The 22,016-nt window shown below is 45.7% G+C and overlaps 1 protein-coding gene across 1 annotated transcript in view; it reads right to left on the bottom strand.

Annotated features, from left to right (window-relative positions):
- GNB5 (G protein subunit beta 5) overlaps positions 1-22,016 on the bottom strand; it is a 34,057-nt gene that overhangs the window by 11,446 nt on the left and 595 nt on the right. Inside the window, exons 2-5 of the mRNA XM_018054208.1 lie at positions 10,843-10,979; positions 6,947-6,988; positions 4,918-4,994; positions 1,374-1,506 (exon numbers count right to left, since the gene is read on the bottom strand). Coding sequence (XP_017909697.1) covers positions 1,374-1,506; positions 4,918-4,994; positions 6,947-6,988; positions 10,843-10,979 — 389 coding nt within the window. The remainder of the gene's footprint in view (positions 1-1,373; positions 1,507-4,917; positions 4,995-6,946; positions 6,989-10,842; positions 10,980-22,016) is intronic.

The raw sequence follows: 22,016 nt of genomic DNA on the forward strand, positions 1-22,016 counted from the left end.
AAACAACTTCCCATCACCAGGTCTCCCTACCACTACCCTTGCTGGCCCTCCTCCTGACATCACTCAGCTGAAACCAGAACGGGCTTTAGTCTGACTCACACAATCTCCTCCTTCAAATAAACCCAACCTGCCCCAGCCCCTGCAATGGCCGCCTACCATCCACAGGGTCCGCTCCACCATGCAGGGCATGTAACCTAGCCCTCCTACCTCTCAGGCTGCCTGCCTGCCACAGTGCTCCCCTCACACCTCAGTGGCAACACACTGTCCGTCAAGGCGGCCTCTCAAGGCATGTTTATGACCCCCCACTCCTGCTCCAGGCTCCCAGCCTCCCAGCCTCCCCGCTGTGCAGCCACCACTGGTAGCTGGCCACGTGGGTGGTGGCATCTATGAGGGTTTGCTGGAAAGACGCGACAAAGGCAGTGTAGGATGCTTAGGATCCTGAAAGAAAACGCAGCCTACGTATTACCTCCACTTTGTGGCTTATTCAAAGTAGGGTACAGATTTTCTATATGAAGCCTTCTTTTTTTCCCATTTGTTAAAACAGAAGTCTAATATAGGTACAATGAGGTGTGCCAAGTGCACAACTCTGAAAGTCAGCATCCAGTGAAATTCTATACACAGAAGGACCTAGGGACCACTTCTCTGACTCAAGACAGGAATTTCCACCACCCCAGAAGGTTCCCTGATCCACTCCCACCCCCACCAACTCAATTAGAGGAGGAGGTTTGATATGGCAAGGAATTCATTTCAACTGTACCAACAATCAATAGCCCCGACTTTACCTATTTCTGATTTTATTAAAAACAGTAATGTAACTAGGAGTTCCCTGGTGGGCTAGTGGTTTGGATTCCACACTTTCATCATTGTGGCCTGGGTTCAATCCCTGGTTGGGGAACTGAGATTCAGCAAACCATGTGGCGTGGCCAAAATTATAATATATATTATGTTTGGGCTTCCTAGTGGCACTAGTGGTAAAGAACTCGCCTGCCAATGCAGTAGACATGAGACAGGGGTTCAATCCCTGGGTTTAATGATCCCCTGGAGGAGGGCATGGCAACCCACTCTAGCATTCTTGCCTAGAGAATCCCACGGACAGAGGAGCCTGATGGGATATGATCACAGGGTTGCAAAGAGTCAACTAAAGTCACTTAGCCTTCTATATAATATTATATATATATATAAATTATAGTACATATAAAACCAGTGAGAAGCAACAGGAGCTTCCTCTTAGGGCCAACTGCTGGAGCATACACATTCTCCTGTAAAGAGGGATACTGGAACAGTTTCCTCACCTGCACCCCCCCTTTAGTTCTCTGTGACCGAACTTGCTCCCCCTGCAGGCTGGCGCACCATCACCCAGGCCCCTGATTTACCTGCATGTCAGAGTTGGTAAAGCTGCAGGCCGACAGGTAGTTGGTGTGCATAGCAACAGACTTCTTTTTGGCAGCCATGTTTTCATTTTTGTCAAATGTCAGTGGATACACAGAACATTTATTATCCAAACCACTAGCAGGGAAAGAAAGAAGTGTCAAATGTTAATACAGGGCAATAGAACATGTGTATACTTTCTCATTCACACATACTTTCAAAATGTTTTCCTTTGGCAGTATTATATGTTGTAACCTATCCCTAAACTTTTACTTTGAATATTTAAAAATGGATAGTAAAACTGAAAGAAAAATAGTACAACGAACTCCCAGATCCCTTCACATGAATTCGCTAACTTAACATTTTGTTGCATTTGTGGGAGCAAATTCTGAACCATTTGAATGCAAGTTGCGGATATGACATACTACATCTAAATACTTCAATCTGCAAATTACATTTCCTAAAAATAAGACCATTCCTTTATAATCACTAACTCATTATCACATCTGAGAAAACTAACAAAAATTCCATAACACCATGTAGTAAGCCATCCATATTCAATTTCCCAAGGATCTCAAGGATCCAGAGCCCAAATAGGTCTACACATTACATTCTGTTTTTATATCTTTTAAAGATCTTTTAATGGAGAAGGACATGGCAACCCACTCCAGTCTTCTTGCCTGGAGAATCCCAGGGACAGAGGAGGCTGGTGCGCTACAGTCCATGGGGTCACAAAGCGCTGGACAGGACAGAGCCACTAACACTTTCACTTTTATTAATGTTACATTTAAGTATAACATTTTTAGCAATAATATAAATGTGCTATATAAAGGTGATACTGTGTATTTCTTTCTTACTGCTTCACTTTAGGAGGCTTGCCATGCCTCTCATCCCAAGATTGGTGATGCCAACTTTGATTGCTTGGTCAAAGTGGGGACCACAAGATCTTTCCACAGTAAGGGTGACTTGCTGGTGATTACAAGCATACCTTGTTTTACTGCATTTTGCATTTTTTACAAATTGAAGGTTTGTGGCAACCCTGCCTCAAGCAAGTCTATCAGTGTAATTTTTCCAACAGCAATTTGCTCACTTCATGTCTCTGTGTCACGTTTTGGTAATTCTCACAATATTACAAACGTGTTCATTGTTATTACATGTTTTATAGTGATCAGTGATCTCTGATGTTACTACTGCAATGGTTTAGGAATGCCACAAACTGTGCCCATTTACAACGGTGAACTTAATCGATAAATGCTGCATGTGTTCTGACTGCTCCACCGCTCAGCTGTTCCTCCATCTCTCTTCCTCCCCTCAGGCCTCCCTATTTTCTGAGACACGACAATAATGAAATTAGGCCAATTATTAACCCTGCAATGGCCTCCAAGTGTTTAAGTGAAAGGAAGCATTGCAAGTCTCTCACTAAATCAAAGGCCAGAAATGATCAGACTTAGTGAGGAAGGCACATCAAAAGTGTTAAGATCATTACTATCATCATTTCATGTGATGCTGAAATTATCCCACATTTGGACACTGGGGGCCCCTTCAAGTGGGTCTTATTTCACATTTGATATGACTCCACTGATATGACTGAATGTTCCCTTGCCTCCTGGAACAAGCAAACACCTTCAGCTTGCTTTATTCTCTTCCCACCCAGACTGACTCCAAGGAGCCCTGCTTCTATTTAGTGGGGAATGACATTTGGGAGGGGTTCTCTCTTCTGAGGCCCTGTGCCTTTCTGATTGCTTGGAGATACAGGTGTAGGCCTGGCTAGTTTATGACCAGTGACTGGCCTCGGCAAGCTTCTTTATAGATCACGTGGGTGAGAACGACTGGCACCTGGCTGCGACAACGGACAAGCATGCTCCAGACCGGGCTTCCCTAACCCTCGAGGTGAAATGTGTTCTCCTATTCTGAAGCTTCAGAGTCACTGCTGTAGTTCTGTTGGGATACTCACACTTAGGATTAGTTGTCATGCTCTGCAAAGCAGAAAAGTTCTGCAGTGTGATGCAAGAAGAAGGAAGGGCATGTGACTTCACAGGGAGGGGATGACTGGACGCTCCACGTTTAGACCCCTCCTGGGCTGTGCCCTGTGCATCTCCTCCTTTGGCTGGTTCTCATTTGTATCCTTTCACTGTGATGAAACTGTGAGCGTTAAGTATAGCGCTTTCCTGAGTTCTAGTTAATTACTGAGCCTGATGGTAATTTTTAGGCATGACCCTGTGCCTACGTGAAGTTGAGGAGAGTCTAGTGGGGGTTACGCTGTGTAACTGCTGAGCTGTCCGAACTCCTTCACATCTACCTTATAACTGTGTCATATGTACATAAATGTGTTAAACATGTATGTGTGTTCACATCTATATTTATACCTATATCTTTTATTGCGGTCCCTTCATATCCTTTTAGGAAGTACATGGGTATACAGTTTACATAAATATTGCCATTCAGTTATAAAATGATACAATCTACTTTTGAGTTATTTAAAAAAAGGGGAAAATATGAAATGCATGTATGTAAGCAGGGTCTCCAGAGGGATCTCAGCAAGTGGAGAGAGTGGGAAGTTGCCCTAAAACAACAGTCTAGACAGAGAATATGTGGGGAGTGATGGCTGGGGTGACCCTGGTGGAAGGCTGGAGAAGGCTCCAAAGTTTTTGCTTGGAGGTCCAGCATTTTCATATTTGAAATAAAACCCTTTTCTCTTGATTATAAAAATAAAATATGCTTAAAAAAAACTGAAAATAGACAAAATTGTGACAAAGAGAAAAACACCCATAGTCTCAACATCCAGGAGAACTATAATTGCATTTTGGTGTAGTTCATTACAGCCTTTATGCTGATGCTTCTTCTCTAAATATTGCTGAGCTCCTACTATAGAAATACTTTGAATGGTCCAGAATTAACACAAGGACAGGGAATTATAGTGCTTGCAATTCTCACTCCCAACTCTGTTAAACTGAGCACAAGAAAAACAAATTAAGGCACAATACTCCTATTACTCTTGATGCTCTTTTCACTTACTGTCATTAAGATTTTCCTTTTTAACAGCTGCATAATATTCCATTCAATTAATTCCATTCATGGACCACCATTCACTTAATTTCCTTTGGTGGGCATATTGTTTCCCCATTTTTGCTTTATTTTAAGTAACAATACAATATATGTTATTGCTCATATGTTTTGTTCCTTTATTTCTTTCTTTCAAACAAGTTCTTGGACATGGAATTACTAGATCAATGGTCATAAATTTTTCAAGGTTTTGAATACATATTACCAACATGCTTTCCAAAGTATTTGCACAAATTTGTGGTCCCTGCCAACAGCATCTGAGAGCGGAGAGAATAGATTTTAAACTTACACTAATGTCAATCTGTAATGAAAATAAACTATGAAAGACATTCTGTAGGGTTTTTTTCCCCTGATAAAATTCAAGGAGGATTACACAATGCTTAAGTAATCAACAAAAATTACAAGTTCTTATCTGTATGTTTTGTTTATAGAACAGTGTTTTATGGCTAACAGGACATATGAAAGGCTGCTGTCTCCCCTACTTACCCACATGCAATGGCACATCCTGATGGGGCGTACGCACACGCCATCACCCACGTGCAGGGCATTGTGACTGCATGCTCCTGAAACACAGCACACACCGTGCTTAGAATAAATGAGGGCGCTTCTACACAAATGTCAGCTTTTAACAAGTAAAGTCGTTGAGGCATCTACCAAATTACATTCCAGTTTCAAAGGGGTTGAGACTGGTGAGGAGACTCAGCTCTCCAATAATCATCCAAACCTTATATCATATATTCTACGCGTTAAAAATCTCACCTAGCAAAAAGATATCCTTAACATCTTCTTTCCTACTGCTATACTCCCCCTGTTGTTCTGAATGAATACTGGGACTCGTTTTCTTTGAAAAGACTATCCAAATTTCATTTCAGATATATATGCGTGTGTATATATATATATATACACACTTCATCTTATTTACTCAGATGCTATTTTTAAAACATACTCTTGACTTTTTATATGTGTAGGTTTGTTTACTTGCAAGTGAGTATATGATAGCCTCTGTCCCCTGTGGGTCCTAAATCATTCCAGGCAGGAACGTGGGTGAGGGTGGGGAGGGGCCGTGGAGGGAGAAAAGGGAACCAGTAAAATGGAAGCATTAAGAGGACATCAAAGTCCTCGGATTCTGGCTGGGGTCTGAGTCACCCATATTCTCCTGCATACACAGATAAGCAACCAAGGCACACTTTAAAACTTTGGAGTCTGTGGCCTTACTTCCCTGGGAGCCCTGGGCCCTGGTCCCGGTCCCGACACCAAGGATACGGGCAGCCTCACACAGGCTGGCCATCTGATCTACCCCAGTCTCCCTCTCCGCCTGGCGAGGGAGAAGATGGGACCAGATGGTTTCTAAAGCACATTCAAGCGCTGGTCTCCTCTCCTGTTATGGTCCTCTGTGTTTTTGTAGGGAGACATTGGCCCTGATACTCCCGTCAAGATTCTGCTGTCACTCCCAGTCTAGCAGCCCTTTGGACACCATGAATAGCCTCAGGGTGTCACCAAGGAGGTGAGGTGGCCCCTCTCAGCACAGGGCCTCCAGCCCTTCTGCTGACCAGCAGTGACTACGTGCCCTGCCGGGGGCCTCCAGTGGCAACACCACAGCTCCCCGGAAACCAGGCAGCATGTGCTTTCTGCCATGCTAAGGCTTCACTGGAAGGATCCCCACTCCCCTACTCCTGAAGATGCTGAGGAGTGCTGGGAGAGGCAGGGTGGCATGGAGGGAAGCCCTCTGCAAACTGCTGTATTGCCATGCTTGCCACTCCCCAGGGGCGTGACCATTTAGGGCTTTGCTCTACAAGATGGCTCTTGACCAGACCAACTGCCTATTATGACATTTAGTGAACATGTTCAATAGTGTACAATAAGGATGCTGTTGAGACAGATATGGGTTTTCTTTTTTATACAGTGAAAGGGATACTGTCTTTCTAAGTAAATATTGGAGTCCATATTTAATATACAGTACTTGTTACCAACACAATGCAGGCACTCAAGCTCACCTACACATAGATTCTGCCCTTTCCATTTAGTTAATAGCCTAAACTTAGGTCTCATTAGGAGCAGTACATGTCTATGCCAGACTTGCAAGGGGCTCAGACTCCATGGCACCTCCATGAAGTGCAGTTTAACTCCACTGAAGTCTCAGCTCCCCACCCACCATGGGGTCTAGTGGGAGACAGAGATGGAAGAGAACACTGGGGATTTGGTGTCTCTTCTCATCAATCAGAAGAAAAATCATCAATGCAGTAGCAAGTGTGAATGTGACAAGTTTCTGGGCCACACTCTTTCCTGTTTCCATGTCAGCCTCCTCATGCTCTTCTCCGGGGCCAAGGGCTGGATTTGAGAGGAATGAATGCTACAGAGGGCTGCTGAGCCATCTGAACACAGATGGGCTTTCGTGGAGTTTACGCCCCCAAGTAGGCTCCTGAGGGGCAGGGCAACCACTAGGGTGATGCTTGGAGAGGATGAGGACAGGACTGGGATTCTGGAGTGCCCCAATCCGCCGGAGACAATGCCTTACCTTGTTAGTGGTGAAGGAATCCCACACGATCACTTTCCCATCCTGGAGGAAAAGATAAAGAGTTCAACAAACTAGTGATCACCGCTGGGGAGATGGTGGGGGGAGGCAGAGGTACAAACTGTTACACTGCTAGATGCCAGGGGCTGGGGGTGGGCTGGGCTGGGGAGTGGGAGTTGAGTGTGTAACAGGAAAAGTTTCAGTTTAGAAAGTGAAAAATTTGGGAGATGGATGAGGCTGAGAGTGGCACAACCGAGTGAGTATACTTAGTGCCACTGCACTATACAGTTAAATCTGGTTAAAATAGTATGTTTTATATTATGTGACTTTTGCCACAATAAAGAACATTTAAAACAGAGGTACAAACCGTTACGTATGATATATTGTACAACATACAGAATATAGCCAATATTTGTAATAACTATAAATGGAGCATAGAACCTTTAAAACTCGTACATCCCTATACTGTACACCTGTAACATATAATACTGCATATCAACCACACTTCAAGAGAAACAAAACAAAAACAAAAAAGAGTAAACAGTTTAAGAATCGTCAACAAGACTTAACAGGTGAACTGCTCAGAACTGCTTGGAAAACCAGAGCAAGTGTCTGGATAATCAAGACCCTACAGTGCACCCTTGAAGAAACAGGAATAGATGGGACTACACTTCCCAGCCTGGTGCAAGGCTCAGGTCTAAACCCTACATCCCTTGCATAGACACAATGACAGAAAGCAATGCTCAGACACTTTTTTTCTGCCATTTATAAACCAAGCACAAACTGCTGGTAAACTCTCATCACCAGCATACCCTGAATGTCAGTGAGTTACACCAGGATGAGGTAATCCTGAAATGACCTTCAGATGCCTAACAGCCACTAACAGTCTCCGTCTCCTCACCCTCCCCACCAGTCTCTCCTCTCTCCCTTTCACCTTGGGGTCCACATTCCCTGCAGGACTGTCTAAGAGCCTCACCCACTCCTGGTCTCCCCACCCCGTGTGGAAGCTGTGGAGCAGTTCCAAGATCAGTCTGACTTCTCCAGGCACTCAGGAACATCCCCTACCCTGACATTTCACACCTACCACACCTATGCTGCAAACATGGGACTCACACCTGTGATAGTGGGGACCCGCGTGGGCAGCTGTTCAGGAAACGCAGAGCACTCCCACAGAGCTCTGGGCTGGCAATGCCATGGACAACGTGGCCATGTTCCCTGCAGCCACTGCTGCAGCCCTCACTGGGGGTGCAGGGAGGGGCTATGATCTCATCCATATAATACAAACTCGCCAGAGATAAACCCACATGAGCCCCAGTCCCTACAGCCCAGTCATCTGCCCAGAACGTGGTGTGCGGGTGGTCCGGGCCCCCAGGCTCTGGCCAGCAGTGGAAGAGAATGGCCGAGTAGATTTCTTCCAGCACATGGGTGGAGGATGTGCAATCCTCAGGGATGGAGAATCTGCAGCCTCTATGGTGGGCTGGATTTTTCATTAATCACTCAAGCCATCTGGAGCCAAATCTGGTGAGTGAGGCGGATGCCACTTAGGGAAACCAGCAAGGTCTGCTGAACTAAAGTGACAGAGTGGCTTGTTTCACTTCATCTGATGCTGAGATCACGCTGCGTGGGCCTGAGGAGTCATGGTCAAGGTCAAAGCTGGCAGCTCGGAAACTCCTAAGCACATTGGTTCTTCTAATCTAATTTCTCCGACTAAAGGCCCAAATGCAAAGTTTGGGTGGATTAGATAACAGAGCAGAGAAAAGAGCTGGGGTTGGGGTGGGGTCTAGAGCTCCTGCTTGCTGGGGTGGGGGTAGAGACTCGGTGCATTGCCCAAGTCAGCGCTCCCTTCAGAGGCTTCCTCCAGCACACAGGTGGCCTGCCTGGCCCCACCACCCACCCATTGTGTGCTCTGGAGAGACAGAGGCACCCATGAGGCTAAAATCAGTCTCAGAACTAAATGCGGTCCCTCCATGAGCACAGATGTATACACCAGGGGCCTATGTACCTGGAGAGACTGAGCCTATCCCAACCCCACCCACACAGTTAGGCGGATTAATCTCGTGCCTTTTAGGGGAGAAAGGCAGCTCTGCGTCACTCAGAGTCTGTTCCAGGGCCCTTCTGCTGCTCCCCACCTTCCTCCCACCTCCACCCACCTCCAGACGCCCTCTGCAGTCCGGGTGGATGGATGGCGTGAGTCAGCGGTGCCGACGCAGCCCTCCTCCCCTCCCTCCCTCTCTAGTAAGAGCGGTACAGAGCGACAGAAACCCAACATATGGTGTTCTTTTAAGAATTAAAAAAAGTCTAAAAGGCTAGGCAGCAACACAGACATCTGAACAACCCCTCTGTAAAATGGAGCATTTGGGAAACATAAGCCTAGAAAGAAATGCTCTAAAATAATACCGACTATGATAGGGTGGTAGGAGTAAAAACTCTTTGCTCTCATTTCCAGTAAAATACATAACCAATAAATTAAAAAGCACATGCAATGTGATATACTAGATTTGGAGGTAATACAGGAGATTAATAACACCTGTCCTATACTGTACCAGCATGGATATTAGAGCTCATGGATTATTTAGAATATGTATCTCCCTGGTGGTTCAGATGGTAAAAAACCTGCCTGAAATGCAGGAGACCCAGGTTCGATCCCTGGGTTGGAAAGATCCCCTGGAGAAGGGAATGGCTACCCACTCCAGTATTCTTGCCTGTACAGAGGAGCCTGATGGGCTATAGTCCATAGGGTAGCAAACAGTCAGACAATGACTGACTAACACTTTCACTCCCCCCCCACAGTTTTAATATTTATAAGGGCTATAAACAAAAATCAAATTTTCCTTTGAAAAAGCTGGACTAAAGGAAGCGGCAGGAGCCAGGGGCTAAACCAGCCAAAAAAATATATGACCTCAGTGTGTGGTTCAATGCATGTAACACCAACATAGACATAAAAAGCACTAAGCAGTGTAGTCAGCCTCCTGAGAGACATGTCCTTGTCCAGGCCCCTCCCTTGTTATATCAGGGTTGGTCTGTGGGACCAGTGGTATACAGCAGAAGGGAGGGGATGTCACTGCTGAGCCCAGGTCATCAAACACAGCATGGCTTCTGCTTCTGTCTCCTTCTGTTGCTGTGGGAGGCCAGCTACCACGTCATAAGCAGACCAATGGAGAGGTCCACACAGTGAGGAGCTAAGGCCTCCAGCCAAGAGCCAAGTGAGAGAGCCATCTTGGAAATAAACTTCTGCCTTAGCTGAGCTGTCAAATGACTGCATCCCCGACCAATGCATTGACTGGAACCTTGTGAGACACCCTGAGCCAGAACCATCCCGCTGAGCTGCCCCTGATTCCTCACTCTCAGAAACCATGTAAGATACCAAATATCCACTGATTAAGTTGCTAAACTTGGGGGAAATTTGTCATGCAGCAGTTTAATAAGTAATACATAGGGTGCAAAATCAATGATGTGACCTATATAAGCTGAATGGCAAAAATTATATTTCACAAAATACATAGTTTAAATGTGTTACTTAAGGTGTAAAAACTGCTAAACTCTTAAGCTGAAAGTAGCCACCGTGGCACCTCACCTATGCGCTCAACTTGGGGGAGAAAAACATCTTAATTTAAAAATGGTTTCCCTTACAAATAAGACCAAGAAATATGCTCAGAAAGAAAAACTTTGGAATGGTTTGTCAAACAGAGTTTCTAATATTTTAGTTACTGCCAATTGCAAATCTACCCAAATTAGTTAAGTTCTTAAGCATGCCAGAGAATTCTTAACGAGGTAACTTGTGCCCTTTGGCAAACAGGCAGAGTCATACCGTCCTGAGAGGGTTTTTGAAAAGGACGGCTCCTTCCCTTCAGCTTTACAATCAGAAGCACGCCCACCATCACCCAACAGGTGTGACGTACCTGGGAGGAGCTCACGAGCCTCCTCTTATCCTTGCACCAGTCCATGCACAGAACCTTGTTCCCATGGCCTTTGAGGGTCCTTCTGGTCTTCATGACAAACTGCCCCAGGGCCTCCACGCGCTCGGCCACCTGGTGCACTGCAAGGACAAGGCACGCTCAGTCCCATGACCCTGGACCTCGCCTGAGTCACACACTGGGACAGGGAGGCTCTCAGCGCTCTTCCTCCTGCACTTTACCCTCGTGACGCGAAATGCTCTCTCTTTCAGGCTCAGCCCCCAAAGCTCAGTGGGTGAAGAACGTGCCTGCATTGCAGGAGACACGGCAGACACAGGTTCCATCCCTGGGTCGGGAAGATCCCCTGGAGGAGGAAACGGCAACCCACTCCAGGATTCTTCGCTGGAGAATCCCATGGACAAAGGCGCCTGGTAGGCTACAGTCCAAACGGTCACAAAGAGTTGGACACAACTGAGCAACTACACACACACAAAACACAGAAGGTAGAGACATGTTGTCATTTTCTGTGGGTTTCAGACTATGTTTATAACTTACATAATATCATATATCAACTATGCTTCATTAAAAAAACCCTATGTTTTTCAAAGCGCTTGCATCCACACATGCATGTTGAGGGACTGAGGAAAGGACTGCCTGCTATCTGCAAAGCTGGACACAGAATCCTCCCACGGAAAGGCTCTGCGATGCAGGGGCAGGCAGTGGAGTGAGGTCGCTATTCCCACAGATGGGCGAGGAGACTGAGGCTCACAGAGGTTATCCGGCTAATACCAGTTCATACAACTAACTGGGAGTGAAGAAGGGGCTTCTGGCTCTCTCACCTACTCCTTTCCAGTCACAAGGACAAGTGACTTTACAGAAACTGCCCCATCAGACGCCGGGATGTGCGTCCACCTGCTCAACAGCAGGCCCCGTGTGTCCTCTCGGTCCCCCCATGCCTGGCTCAGGCCTGGGACGTGGCTGGTGTCCCCTCCACGTGCTGCGGGAAAGAACGAATTCACCAACCCAGCATACAGTACCCCATGGATTTACTGAAAACTTACAGTGCCGGCAGAGATCAAGGCAACAGTCTATGGGTCTGAACACATGAGGTGCAGGAGATATGTACACCAGGAAGATGCTCCAAAAATCAATCCTTCAGGGGCTGGGACCACAGCCTTTTTCGTAAGGCTTAGGGAGGGCTTTTGAGGGGCTTTTAGAAATGTAGTCAACTGACGAGTCTTAGAAGGAGACAAGTTCACATGAAACAGCAGAAAGGGCCCCAGAAGCCATCCAGTCCGTCCAGTCATCCAGGGGGTGGGGGAGTCACACGGCCTCTGCCCCTTGCTGCGCTTGCCTCCCCCTTCCAGGTTAGAGGCTGTGCCCGGGCTCCTCACCTCATCTCTGTTGCTCTTTCCTCCACACCTCTCAGTTGGGCCTTTTTACAGGCGGGTGGCGAGGAGAGAAGGGGGCATTCTAAGCCAGGGGTCAGCCCCAGGAAAGATGTAGGGTCTTGGTACAGACAAAGCATCAGGGGTGGAGAGAGACAAGGCACTGGCCCCTTCCTTCCTCTCTGGGTAGGCGCCCACCTCCCTCGCGGGAAGCCCAGACCGAGGGGCTGACTCTGCAGTAAGCCTTGTGACAACAGTGCCCCTTCTTGGGAAACCCTTCCTTCTTCCCTCCCCTCTTCCCTTCCTTCTCTCTAAACACTTCCGTGTATATTTCCCCAAAACAAGAAACTTTCTTACATAACTACTGTATAATGATCAGTCAGAGAACAGACACAACCCTATGTCTAATCTATAGACCTTACTGCGACGTTCACCCAATGATATTGCTATAGCAAAAGAAAACCAAGATCACATGTTGCCTTCAGTGGTCATTTTCTTTTGTCTCCAGTGATTTGTTCCCCAGCTGGGCTTGTCTGATGCTTCTTCCAAGTGAGCTTTGGGTAAAGGACACTGGCAGGAATGCTGCGGACCAGCGATGGGGTCCTCCCTGTGCATCTGTCCCACCAGGAAGCATCTGCTGTCTGCTAGTCCATCCCCAGCAGTGTTCACTCTGATCTGGTCAAGGTGGCATCTGCCATGGTTCTCCACTGTACAGTTATCATTGTGCCTTTTGTCATGAAAAAGTACTTTGTGGGGATGTACTCTGAGAGCACATACATGTCATGTTACCACTAAAACTTGAATACCCCACTTTTAACATCCATTAATGATTCTTGCCTGAACCTGATTATTACGATGGCTGGCAAGTGGTGACCTTTCTAAATCATTGCTTCTGCGGTTTTCAGTTGGCCTTCTAGTATACAGAGGAAGGTTCCCTCTTCCCCAGTGTATTTATTTATTTATTTACATTAGTAGGGAACTCATGGATTCTCACTTAATTCAAGAGGTTATAATCCTTTGCTACTATTTATTTTGATGCCCAACTGGGCCCTGATTTGCTCAGTGGGAGCCCCATCAAGCAGCCTCCAGAGACCTTCCCACACAGCCTCATCATCCTCTGACAGCGTCTTCTGGCAGGCTCATGTCCGCCCCGTGCACTGGCCCCGGAAGCAGCCACTTCTCCAAGAAGTCTTGGTTTCTTTTAGTTGTCCCATTTTTTATGATGAAAGAAAAGAGTATGCAGGTTAAAAGTCTTTGTGAAAACCCAAGTTGTTAAAAGTGCTTGCTAAACTATAAAATGCTACATGAATGGGCAATTAAAACACCACTGCTTCTGCTAAAACAGCACATTTTTTATTGCCACAAACAGCACATTAGTGTTTTATGGCAATGTTCTTCACAAAAACATACTGAATGCAATTCAAGAACAGACTGAAGTTTTCTAATTTTTTACAAGCCTTTTACACAAGCTTGCACCAGAGCTGTGAGCATATCCTAGTTAGTATTTAACTTTGAAACATCATATCTGTACTAGCACTGCTTCCCTCAGTTCAGCATTAGGGCAATCCTAGCCATTTAATGTCCCTCTTACCAAAAAAACTCACCAACCAAAATGGGGTCTCCTTACATAACATGAATTTGAACACACTCCAACTTATTAATTATTTTTTCTCATGACATTTTCTCTTCCTATACACAGATTCACTTCCAACCCACTCTATCCTGCTTCTATTTGCCAAATCTCACATTCACTAAATTCGAGTTTAAAAAATTTTTTTCTAATGAAATTAAAAACAAAAACCTGGAAATGAGCCGAATATGTCCTTTAAATCATTTGTGGGAGCTTGGTTCAGGGCAGATGGGGTTTCTCCTTTGCCTTCTGATGAACTATCCCTTCAGGATTTAACTTTTTCTTGAAAAACAAAAAAGAAAAGAAATGATGAAGACAACCAGCTGGTTTCTATAATAAGAATTTCTAGAATATAGTGACAACCTGTGAAGAAATTCCTCTAGAAGGTAAGTGGCAGGAGGATGGGGTGCTTTCTGCTTGGATCTCCCTGGAGCATGCACTGGAGCAGAGCCGTCAGGAGCCTGGGCTCTGGGTCAGAGCCCCGTGCAGCTGCTCCACATCCATGAGCAGAGGCTTGCCTTCCTGCAACCTCATCTTCCTCATGGGGTTGTCGGCAAGACTATTCCAGTCCGGCACAAAGGAAGCACACTTAAAATATCCTTGAAAATGAACACTGTGAAATCAATTATAAATATAGAACATAAGTTTAAAGATGAGTGAGGGGTCTTAAACAGGAAAACAGAATTATTTTTTAAATGATCTTGATTAACTTCCTAAATTTTGCACCAATATACAGTTTCTATGATGGCCACAGTTTGGTAGAAGATGAAAGGAATCAAGCAAGAAAACTTAACCAAAGCTAATTTGTAAAAACTCATTCTGTGTCTACCCCAAGGCAAAATAGAGTGGGATGTATACAAAACCCTCAAACACCTGGATGGAAGGAAAACATTTGCAATTATTTACCTCACTTATGTTTGTAAGAGATTTTTTAATTGCCCCCAAACTATAAATTGCGCTGCCCTGGTGGCTCACATGGTAAAGAATCTGCCTGCAACGCAGGAGACATGGGTTTGATCCCTCGGTCAGGAAGATCCCCTGAAGACGGAAACAGTGATCCACTCTAGTATTGTTGCCTGGGAAACCCCATGGACATAGAAGCCTGGTGGGTTACATACGGTTCATGGTGTTGCAAGAGAATCAGATACGACTTAGTGACTAAACAACAACGAAAACCATATATTAGCCACAGACACAAAAACCTACTCTGAAACCCCGAATTAAATGTTGGAAGGGTTAAATTATGGTAGAGCCTTTATGATGGACTAATATGTGATTTTAAATCATACTTTTAAATACTGACATTAAAAAGAACTATAAAAATGATACAAGGGGCTAGTCAATTCATTGGGTTAAATTAAAACTAGGCTCAAACAAAAAACCAACTCAAACTGTACCTGGTACAATTCCAAGCATGCTTATAAATACATACACAAAAGTGAAACCATAAGCTATAAAACACAACGAGATACCTAATGTGGTTGCCTCTGGGTGGGGGGCTTATGGATGATGTGTTTTTCTGTATTTCTGAATTTGCTACAGTGGCATGAGCTTATTATGACAGTATTCTAGCAAGAGGAAGGGGTGAGGAAATGAAAGGCAGGTTTGCATTCTGCTCCTTTTGACCTAATAGGCCACACACACAAGAGCCAGAAGCAGATTACTCTGCTGGGAAACTCACTTTTTTAAGACTCAGTACATGGTTTTTCCAGTAGTCATGTATGGATGTGAGAGTTGGACTGTGAAGAAGGCTGAGCGCCGAAGAATTGATGCTTTTGAACTGTGGTGTTGGAGAAGACTCTTGAGAGTCCCTTGGACTGCGAGGAGATCCAGCCAGTCCATTCTGAAGGAGATCAGCCCTGGGATTTCTTTGGAGAGAGTGATGCTAAACCTGAAACTCCAGTACTTTGGCCACCTCATGCGAAGAGTTGACTCATTGGAAAAGACTTTGATGCTGGGAGGGATTGGGGGCAGGAGGAGAAGGGGACGACGGAGGATGAGATGGCTGGATGGCATCACGGACTCGATGGAAGCGAGTCTGAGTGAACTCCTGGAGTCGGTGATGGACAGGGAGGCCTGGCATGCTGTGATTCATGGGGTTGCAAAGAGCTGGACATGACTGAGTGACTGAACTGAACGGAACTGACACATAGCATATTTCCTTAGAACATGGACAAGGTCAATCAATAAATTTGCTTCAGACTAATCCAGAAATATGGTTTTCCTAACACTGGAACATCAGAATAGTCCAAGGCTCTAGCCATAAGCTTTGAGATAAAACCTTTCACAATGTTATATTTAGAACAGATAGAAAAGGTAATAGCATTGGGTGATAAACCCTGTGGTTTCCCATATTTTGCCTGGATTTGTACCTAGAAATGTTACATAAGTCTCTTTTTTTGAGTTACTCTGTTCTTAGACAAAAATAGAATCTTCCCTTAAGGGGCTGGAAACCTGCATGGAACCCCCACACAGGCCCACGAGACCTTCACACATGTAGGCTGAAACGAACACAGCCTCCCTCCAGCTTGTCTGCTTTCAGCCTGTCTTCCAGATCATTTGTCACTTAAATTTCAAATTAAGAACTCTTTAGAGTGAACTCTCTCCTTTTTTTCCCCTTGATCTTAACTCTTATTCCAGTATTCACTTTTGATTACAAAAGGAGTAAATACACCAATGGGTATAAAGTTAAGAGTACCTCTACATCCCCCTCTACTCCCCTCTCTGGAGATAACATCTCCCATGTATCCTGCCACACATTTAATGCATGTACAAGCATCTCTTGTTTAAGCTAATAAGACCATGTTATATACACTGTTGGGCACTTTGGTTTACTTACTTCATATTGACAATTTTCAATATACACACAGACTTAGTTTCTTTTCCCCTTTTTAATGTGAATCTCAGCTTTCTGAGAGATGGCCTGGCATGGTAAGAAGGAGAGCTCCTAGGAGCCTGGTGTCTATTCTGCATATGCTCTGAGAGTAGCTGGATAACATCTGGGAAAGCCTTAAGCCTTCAGTTGCTTCTTCGTTCACAAGCAAAGGGGAGAAGGATGTTGAGAGGGGAAGAAAACTTTTTGTGCTTGAAGACTGAGGTTGAAGCAGGTGACCCCTGTAGTTTTAAGAGTTGTGTGATAGCCGCACCCCCCAAAGATGTTCACATCCTAATTCCCAGAACCTGTGAATATGCTAGCTTCTGTGGCAAAGGGGACTTTGACGATGTGATGTAGTTAGGGATCTTGAAATGGGAAGAGTATCCTGGATCATACAGGCAGGTCCAATGTAATTAATTACAAGGGTTCTTATAAGAGGGAGCTGCTACTGCTGCTGCTGCTAAGTCGCTTCAGTCGTGTCTGACTCTGTGCGACTCCATAGACGGCAGCCCACCAGGCTCCCCCGTCCCTGGGATTCTCCAGGCAAGAACACTGGAGTGGGTTGCCATTTCCTTCTCCAATGCATGAAAGTGAAAAGTGAAAGTGAAGATGCTCAGTCGTATCCGACTCCCAGCGACCCCATGGATTGCAGCCCACCAGGCTCCTCCGCCCATGGGATTCTCCAGGCAAGAGTACTGGAGTGGGTTGCCATTGCCTTTTCCAAGAGAGAGACAAGGGGTCAAAGTCAAGAAAGAGATGTGATGACAGAAGCGGAGTTGGAGTTATGTGGAGCCACGAGCCAAGGCATGCAGGCAACCTCTAGAAGCTGGAAAGACAAGGAGTGGACTCTGCCACAAAGCCTCAGAAGGAATGCAGCCCTTCTGACCGCTTTTAGACTTCTCACCTCCAGAACTGGTAAGAGAATGAGTTTAGGTTGTCTTAAGCCACTGTGTTTATGGAAATTTGTACAAAAGCAACATGAAACTAACACAAGCTGTCACCTCATGGTTCTAAAATACCTGAGAATCAAGTGAGGAAGCACCTACTCAGGGGGGAAGGTAATCAGAAGGTCATGAGAAGGTGATGAAGGTGATGATGGGGAGAAGCAGGAGGGGCTGGAGGAGTGAGGGGAAAGGCAGCGCGGTGGCACAGGGCCTGGGGCTGTGCAGTCTGAGGCAGGCTGGCTTCCCCTTAGGTCACCCGTAAGAACCACTTCCTGTAGTTAAGAGTTGGGCCAGGGTTTGACCTGGGGATGAGGGTCCAACAGTATGGATGCTGGTCTGAGGGTCAAAGGGAAGGGAGCTGAAGAGCTGAATCTGGAATTAAGTCCACTTTCCTCCAAGTTTATGTTCTAGTTTTGTCGTGTTGACTTTTTTAAGGCAAGAATCTGGGCAAGGCAGAGCAAACAGAAGGCTGACCAACTGTTGCAGTTTGCCCAGGACTGAGAGTCAAGTGGGCCTTAGGAAGTATCACTATGAACAAAGCTAGTGGAGGTGATGGAATTCCAGTTGAGCTATTTCAAATCCTGGAAGATGATGCTGTGAAAGTGCTGCACTCAATATGCCAGCAAATTTGGAAAACTCAGCAGTGGCCTGGAAAAGGGCAGTTTTCATTCCAATTCCAAAGAAAGGCAATGCCAAAGAATGCTCAAACTACCGCACAATTGCACTCATCTCCCATGCTAGTAAAGTAATGCTCAAAATTCAAGCCACGCTTCAGCAATACATAAACTGTGAACTTCCAGATGTTCAAGCTGGTTTTAGAAAAGGCAGAGGAACCAGAGATCAAATTGCCAACATCTGCTGAATCATGGAAAAAGCAAGAGATTTTCCAGAAAAACATCTATTTCTGCTTTATTGACGATGCCAAAGCCTTTGACTGTGTGGGTCACAATAAACTGTGGAAAATTCTGAAAGAGATGGGAATACCAGACCACCTGACCTGCCTCTTGAGAAACCTGTGTGCAGGTCAGAAAGCAACAGTTAGAACTGGACATGGAACAACAGACTGGTTCCAAAGAGGAAAAGGAGTACGTCAAGGCTGTATATTGTCACCCTGCTTATTTAACTTCTATGCAGAGTACATCATGAGAAACGCTGGACTGGGAGAAACACAAGCTGGAATCAAGATTGCCGGGAGAAATATCAATAACCTCAGATATGCAGATGACACCACCCTTATGGCAGAAAGTGAAGAGGAACTAAAAAGCCTCTTGATGAAAGTGAAAGAGGAGAGTGAAAAAGTTGGCTTAAAGCTCAACATTCAGAAAACGAAGATCATGGCAGCCGGTCCCATTACTTCATGGGAAATAGATGGGGAAACAGTGGAAACAGTGTCAGACTTTATTTTTTTGGGCTCCAAAATCACTGCAGATGGTGACTGCAGCCATGAAATTAAAAGACGCTTACTCCTTGGAAGAAAAGTTATGACCAACCTAGATAGCATATTCAAAAGCAGAGACATTACTTTGCCAGCAAAGGTCCATCTAGTCAAGGCTATGGTTTTTCCAGTGGACATGTATGGATGTGAAAGTTGGACTATAAAGAAAGCTGAGTGCTGAAGAATTGATGCTTTTGAACAGTGGTGTTGGAGAAGACTCTTGAGAGTCCCTTGGACTGCAAGGAGATCCAACCAGTCCATCCTAAAGGAGATCAGTCCTGGGTGTTCTTTGGAAGGACTGATGCTAAAGCTGAAATTCCAATACTTTGGCCACCTCATGTGAAGAACTGACTCATTGGAAAAGACTGATGCTGGGAGGGATTGGGGGCAGGAAGAGAAGGGGACGACAGAGGATGAAGATGGCCGTGAGTCTGGGTGGACTCCGGGAGTTGGTGATGGACAGGGAGGCCTGGCGTGCTGCACTTCATGGGATCGCAGAGTCGGACACCAATGAGTGACTGCACTGAACTGAACTGAAAGTCTTCCCAGAATGCAAGGTTTCCATTTTATAAAATCGAGAGTCCCATGTGCACAAAGATGACTTGGTCACCTCGGCTTATGGCTTGAAGACCCTTCCCAGACCAGGACAGGGGCTACAGGGTCAGCTATAACAACACCAAAACATAAAAACACACACACTCAGGAAAAGGCTGAGAGAATGGAAGTGGGAAGAGCCCACCGGCCCAAGATCAAGGAGATCTCTAAGGGAGAGGCTGTGGTCAGAGGAGCTGTGCTGTGATTCCAGGGTGCTGTGGTGGCGTGAGGGGCCAGTGTCTGATGAGGGTCACCCTTGTGGATCCTGAAGACGCCAGGGATGGGACAGGGCTTAGAGTCAAAAGGAGGACTTGAGCCGTATGCCGAAGTCCTCAAGAAAGGAGGGAGCCTGGCTGGGAGGTCTGGAGACAGTAGAACAGAGGTGAGGGGAAGAGGGAGGTCAACTGAACGTTCAGAGCCTCAATGGAGCAAGGGTTTAACACGAGAGTGAAGAGAAGTGGTCCAGAGGCTGCAGAGGGAATAAACAGGACCCTGGCCACATGACCTCTGATCTTTTCTACTCAAAAATTCTGCCATATACAGGTGGGGATAAATCCTTCTGCTGTGGGTTCATGATTTGACCCCAGTTTCTGAGAGCCCTGCATTTTGGGCAGGACAGGGGTTCCCTGTTGAAAAGCTGCATTGTAACCATCTCTCTGGCTCAGGCAATTTACCAGATTCACAGAAAAGGCTGCAAAATATCCCAGTGGGCAGCCTGTACTGTTGAGTAAAAGAGTTTCTAGAGAATGCCCTCTGCACTAAGGTATCTGGTAAAACAAACAAACAAACAACAACAACAATAAAACAAATTGAAGTGAGGCTGGGCTGGAATCCCGGATCCTCTACTTAGTAGCTGGGATCATTTGGTAAATCCTTTCACCTCTCTATGCCTCAGTTTCCTCATCTGTAAAATGGAGATATCAGATGACCCAGAGGCACTAACACCATGTTCAGAGCATCATCATTATTGTCTGTGGAGCATAGGAATTTGCAAAGGGAAATGGGACAGACCCATCAGCCATTCGCTGCTACTCTGATAACAGAAGCCAACTTTGTTTGGGGTGGCAGCCTGCCCAGCTTATTTCCTTTCTCAGCCTCCCTTGCTGTAGCCATGTGACCTAGTTCTGGCCAATGACGTACAAAGAGAAATATGCTGGGGAGAAAGGAGGTTTTTGAAAAAACACTTTTGCCTTCCTGAAAAGAAGGAGAAACAGAGGGTGGTGCCCACATTCTCCCTTCTTCCAGCCCCGGATACAAAGGTGATGCCTGACACTGTAGCAGTTATATCATAATCACAGGGCAAACACGAGTGCCTTAAGTAGTGGAAAGAAAAGAAGCATGGGTTCCTGAGGACACACTGGGCACTTGAACCAAAGCAGGTGATTGCCTACCCTGATTCTTGTTAAGAAAAATAACTCCCAATTTATTTAATTACTTTGGGGATTATAGCTAATTGTAATTGAATATATTTCTAAAAGATATAGGGGCTCAGCTTACCTATTTAAAGGAGGCTCCTACAAAGGCACAACATATTTGAGATTCAGGTCATCTGCTTCTATCAAGAGGTTTGTCAAAGGAAGGAATCAGGTGCTAAAGCCTCTAGCACTAACCTCACTCTTTTTTTCCAAAGAGGATGCAGACAGGGTGGTACCAAAATGGCAGGAGCACAATGCTCCGGTGTGCCTGAGGGTACCTTGAGAAGGTCCGGCTGAGCAAAGAGGAGATGCCACCCTCAGGGCTGAACAAGAGGCAGATAAACCCACTTCCCCAAGCTTGGCCTTAGCCCAAGCCCTGCCAGGGATGAACCATCCGACAGAGTAAAGGGAAGCTGATTCTGCCAGGAGTCATGTCACCGGGCTATTTAATTGCTCACTCATAAAAATCACAGAGCTGGTTCTGCATTATGGTCGTGAGTAATAATGTAAATTTATTTAAGACTGCTGCTCCTCTTTTATGCCAACCACACCGCATCCAAACAAAAGCATCTTGAACAGCCTCAAATGAACGAAATGTTTGCGTTTGGTAAGCCCCTCTGCTTCCTTTCCCTAGTTCCATCCTCAGATTGGAAAAGTGAGATTTTAAATTAGAGTCTGGTTCCTTACAAAAGCAAAACTGAGAAAAAACAACAGTGATGGAGAAAGTAAAATGATAATCGAAAAAAACCCCAAACCAAACCCCAAACCAGGAGTTTCCCCTAGGCCGTGTCCACAAGAGCTCGGGGCGCTTGCCTCCCCTGACAACCCCCTACACCCCGCTCGGCTTGGGAATCGCAAGAATGAGATCAGTTTGCTTCGCCCAGGCAGGTGATGACGGT

Source organism: Capra hircus, chromosome 10, assembly GCF_001704415.2.
Source record: "Capra hircus breed San Clemente chromosome 10, ASM170441v1, whole genome shotgun sequence".
In the NCBI taxonomy this organism is placed as follows: Eukaryota; Metazoa; Chordata; class Mammalia; order Artiodactyla; family Bovidae; genus Capra; species Capra hircus.